Source organism: Jatropha curcas, chromosome 2 (assembly GCF_041381405.1).
Source record: "Jatropha curcas cultivar XTBG-Jc1 chromosome 2, XTBG_Jcur_1.0, whole genome shotgun sequence".
NCBI lineage: Eukaryota > Viridiplantae > Streptophyta > Magnoliopsida > Malpighiales > Euphorbiaceae > Jatropha > Jatropha curcas.
This window is the reverse complement of record NC_143152.1, coordinates 7,896,285-7,901,222: the sequence shown is the minus strand read 5'-3', so window position 1 is coordinate 7,901,222 and position 4,938 is coordinate 7,896,285. Positions and strand designations below refer to the sequence as shown.

The window sequence follows — 4,938 nt, the reverse complement described above, 5'->3', positions numbered from 1 at the left end:
ATACCAAGTTCCGGACCGATGGTACTATTCACAGACCGGTAAATCACTATTACCGACACAAAAAAAAATCAGTCTGTTACAAGCATGATATTATCAAAATTTATAATTTTAAAGGCATAATAGGTAGTCTACTAATGTCAAAAAAAAAAAAAAAAAAGGTTGTCTACTAAATTTAAAGTATCAAAATATAAAGTTTAAATTACCATAATATTTTTTACAGGAAGTGCTGAGGGTGAATTTACGCATTTGGTCGAATGTGTGTGTGTGTATATATATATATATATATATATATATATATATATATATATATATATATATATATATATATATATACTATATTAATAACAAGAATACAATTTGCAGCCATTTTATGTTTATATAAATGGATATTATTTTATTTTATTTATTTAGCACCACCCTGCCTCGATATACTAAACTCCAGATTTGAATCAGGAAGTGTCCTCAAGCCTTCCTTTCTCTCTCTATCTTTCTCTATTATATTTGTGGCCAACTAGTTCACCTTCAACCTTCTCTTTTGCATTTCATTTTCAGTTCGAAAGTTGAAACCTCTTCAACTCTTTCATCGTGCTGAAATTCATACCCACCTGAAAGAAAAAAGAAAAGGAAAGACTCTTTCTTTGTTTTTTATATAATATAAAAAATCACCTGAGAGTTGAATACATAGACGTACTGTAATGATGCCTCAAAAGCCTCTTCTTCAGGAGCTCCTTCAAGAAGATCAAGAACCTTTTTTGCTCAAAAACTACATTGCTGATAGACGTTGTCAAATCAAGAAACCCATTTCCTCAAGAACCCATTTACAACTCAAGAAAAGAAAACCCATTTCTCAAAATTTTTGCAAGAATGCTTGTTTTTTCTCTGTTAATAACTCTCCAAATCTTACAAAATCCCCTCTCTTTGATTTCCAATCTCCTACTAAAAGCCCTTGCAAAACGTCAAACGCAATTTTCCTTCATATCCCAGCTAAAACTGCTTCTCTTCTTCTTGAAGCCGCTCTTAGGATTCAAAAACAATCAGCAACTCCAAAATCCAAAAACGTTAATAATGGGTTTTCTTTATTTGGGTCTTTAATAAAAAAACTAACCCATCGTAGTAAAACTAGAAAGCGCGAGATCAAAGAAAATATCGTCAATGCTACTCTAGGCTATAGGAAAGTACCAGAAAGCATTAGCGAGCAAGAGAAAAGCTTTTCTTGTTCTTGCAATGGTAGGCCAAGTAGTACTGTTTGGTCAGAGAGTAATGAAGAGAAGTCTTGGGATTTAGATTTAGAGACTTCAAGTAGTAGCCAATCTGAAGAAGTGGAAAATTTTAAGTATCTTAATGTTGATGGCATTTGTGATTTTGCTTCTTTTGATAATCACTTTTGTGAAAGCCCTTTCCATTTTGTTCTTCGACGAAGTCCTTCTTCCGGTCACCGGACTCCGGTCTTCTCTTCTCCGGTCATCTCACCTAGTCGCCATAAATCAGAGGTTTGCTATCATCTCCTTCTCTGTTTGTTTTTTTTTTTTTTAATTAATCATTGTTTGTTAATAGATTATGTATAAGAGTGTACAAGCAAAGCTGCTGTGACTCAGTTAGTGAACTCGTGACTCAGATTACTGAGTTTGACTTGTTTGAACTGTCGGCAATCTGGTCAATTTGTGCAATTTTGGCCTGAATGTTAATTTAAAGGACAAAAATAGCCTTTCAACTTATGTGAATTTAATTAAAGATCAGTTTATTTTTAGGGTCATAAAAGTCATTCCAAACAATTATTATCTTCACTATTTGTATGTTTTATTATGTTATTATCAGTCTGCCATGCAAATCTTTTATTTTTAAAATAAAAATAAATTTCCAAGAAAAGGACAAATTCCTTTTCCTGTTTTTTTCTGTTAAATCCCATCACCAAAATCCGACATCCCTTTTAGTAAAATTGCTATATTCAGTTTTATTTCCTTGCAAATTTTGGAGAAAAGTCAACAAATTAATCCTGCACAACGAACCAATTATGTACGTATACTTTTCTATATTAGAAAAAAAGGTTAATTATATGGGCAGTATTGGAAGTTTTTATTATTATTTTTTTAATTTTAGCATATGAAAATAATTTTAATTGACCCACCCAGTTACTTTAATCAAATGTTTAAGAGAATGATTTGAAAAGTTCTATTTTGATCTCTGAATCAAAAAAAATATTTATAATTCAATATTTATAATTTGATATTTTTCATATTTTTTAAACGGAAAAAAAAATTTACATTTGAGTGTCTGAATTATTTAAAATATTGTGATCTAAGCTTTTAATAAATGTTTGTATAATTATTTGTAATTCCGTTTTTAACAGGGGAAAGAAAATAACAATGAAGTAATGGAAATCTTAAAGAAATTCGAAGACAAAGAAGAAGAGGAAGAAGATAAAGAACAGAGTAGTCCTGTTTCTGTTTTAGACCCTCCATTTCAAGACGATGACGATGGACATGACGATCACAGCGAGGACGACCGTTTTGATCTTGAATGCAGCTATGCAATTGTACAAAGTAAGTAATTAACAATTAGTTTACTAAATTCTGAATTAAATAGATGGATTCGATTTTAACCAGATCGAATTAATAATAATATTAGATAACGTAAAAAATAATAATAAAAAAATATATAGCCTTTGTTTTTTTTTTTTTTTTGAAAATTTGTACCGTTTCTGATGTCGGTTGTGTAGTCATTGTCACTGTAGTACGAGTCACACTGTTAAAATGATACACTCTGATGGATCAATTAATTGACGATCATGATCATATGAGATCTTAAGTGGGTTCCATTTTGGAAGGGTCTTGATCAAAGATTTCCCCTTCTACTGAAAGTCTCTCTAATAATTTTGAGTCATTATTATTAGAATACTGTTCCAAGTTCTGATATTGAAATCAAATTTGTCTTCAGAATTATGCATACAAATTTTCGTTTAGTAAACCCTAATAGAACACTTGCCAATATCTGGTGTATGAACATTTGATACAACCTCGAACAACAATGTTTTCACTCTGGGGAAAAAAGAATAAAGTAGTAAAAAATTACGACAGTTTTTCTTTTTATAGGCAAGTTTCATCCTATTTACCTGATGTTTTGTAATAACTTGTTGTATGGCCCACTTAATTTAATGTTTGACAAGTATGGTAGACCCTAACAAGGATATTGGTTGGGGAATGATAAACATAATTTACCGAAAAATTTGCTAGATGTATAATTTGATGATCTCAAGGCATTGATGTCTCTAGTCCTTGAGACTTTAACTTGAACTGGTGGAACCCATTTCAGTTATGGGTTCACTTGATACTGTCAATCTGTTGCTTGTTTTTGAAATGCATAAAAAAGCTGCTTCACAATCATATTTGCATATTTAAGTTTCTTCTAGTACTTCTTACAGGAACCTTAATAATTAAATTTCTCTGGAAAATATAACTTGATCTACATCTGGCCATATCTTGTCTGAAACTTTACCTCCCCTGAATGATTACTTCCTGATGAAATTATGTTAAGCTTGGAGATATGGGTTTGCACCAATCTGCTTGTAGCCTGTGATTTAATACAAAATTTACACAGGGTAATAATAATATGCTCTATCACAATTAATAATCTCTTCTATTACATTTTGCAGGAGCAAAGCAGCAGCTACTACAGAAGCTACGCAGATTTGAAAAACTAGCAGAGTTGGATCCAATTGAACTTGAGAAAAGAATGCTTGAGCAAGAACAAGAATCAGATGATGATGACAATAAAACAGAAGAAAAAGAAGAAGAATTTCTTGAATGCGAAGAGAATGAGTTACAGCAAAGCATTGATAGGTTCGTCATCCAAGAACTTAGTAAATCAAGAAAAATACCAAGAGAGATGAAAACATTGGTTTCTGATCTGATTAAAGAAGAAGAAAAAGAAGGAAACTGTTTTATTGACAGAGAAACAATGGTGAAAAGGGTATGCAAGAAATTTGAGTTATGGAAAGAAGTGGAATCTAATACCATTGATATGATGGTGGAGGAAGATTTTAAGAAAGAATTTAATGGATGGAAAATGCATCAAGAACAAGTGAAAGAAACTGCATTAGAGATTGAGTTTGGAATCTTTGGATTATTGGTGGAAGAGTTGTTTGAGGAATTAGTTGCTGCTGCTTAAAAAATTTTGAACCTCTCTCTTCTTCTCTCATGATGTTATTTGAAATGAATTTTGGTTTTTAACTTTCTTTTATATTTTTTTTCTTTTTGAATTAATATAATTAATTAATTAGAGTATAGTCTAACAAATCCACTATGAAGGGATAGGCTAATTAGATTGTAGTATGATCTTATGTATATTTATGATTATGTAAGAAATGTGGGAAGTTGTATTATTATGTACAATTCCTAGTCTTTAATATATATGCATATGTATATTAATTATTTATAATTTTACCCATATTTTTTATGCGTTTCACAGTTGCTAATATGTAGTATTTAATATGAACCGGAGACTGAATGTTAATATACCTCATAACATATATTTTTGTTACCACGAGATATATTGGCGGCTATGGATCATTTGAACAAAATGAAATTTGGAATGGGTACACTTAACCATATGAACTATTTAAAAAAGACAAATCTTAGTATCCTATTTTAGAGGAGGTGTCCTGGGAAAATTTTATCTAGATCGAACTTATGGTCTTACTCACGGATTAAACTAATGAGAATAAATTTTTTTATTAAAACGATGATATTTCTGTATATTGGGAAAAAAAATAAAATCGAAAAACTTTTTAAAAAATTCTTATTGTTATTGGTTTTGTCTATAAATGTGACTATGGATCCGGTTTAGACATAGTAGCCGAGCCAGAAATCGAACTCAAAGAGATTTAAAAAAAATTTTAAAAATTTAGCGGAATCGAATAAAAATAATTTTTTTAGGGCGAAA

General features: G+C 30.6%; 1 protein-coding gene and 1 long non-coding RNA gene across 2 annotated transcripts; one reads left to right on the top strand and one right to left on the bottom strand.

Moving 5' to 3' along the window:
* Positions 1-479: 479 nt before the first annotated feature.
* On the bottom strand, positions 480-830 carry LOC149498176 (uncharacterized). The gene is made up of 2 exons (XR_016319595.1): positions 692-830; positions 480-605 (listed from the first exon to the last, which is right to left on the bottom strand). It is a non-coding gene; the product is annotated as an uncharacterized LOC149498176 (long non-coding RNA).
* Positions 605-4,434, top strand: TRM28 (histone-lysine N-methyltransferase SETD1B-like protein). Its single transcript, XM_012211056.4, has 3 exons — positions 605-1,490; positions 2,348-2,540; positions 3,650-4,434. The coding sequence occupies exons 1-3, from the start codon at positions 696-698 to the stop codon at positions 4,162-4,164; spliced, it is 1,503 nt and encodes a 500-aa protein (XP_012066446.1). The 5' UTR covers positions 605-695; the 3' UTR covers positions 4,165-4,434.
* Positions 4,435-4,938: the final 504 nt, after the last annotated feature.

Bases quoted from the DNA above. Each gene is read 5' to 3' on its own strand.
- TRM28 (XM_012211056.4), top strand. From the start codon at position 696: ATGATGCCTCAAAAGCCTCTTCTTCAGGAGCTCCTTCAAGAAGATCAA. The intron at 1,491-2,347 runs GTTTGCTATCAT...CGTTTTTAACAG, and splicing joins CTAGTCGCCATAAATCAGAG to GGGAAAGAAAATAACAATGA. The intron at 2,541-3,649 runs GTAAGTAATTAA...TACATTTTGCAG, and splicing joins CAGCTATGCAATTGTACAAA to GAGCAAAGCAGCAGCTACTA.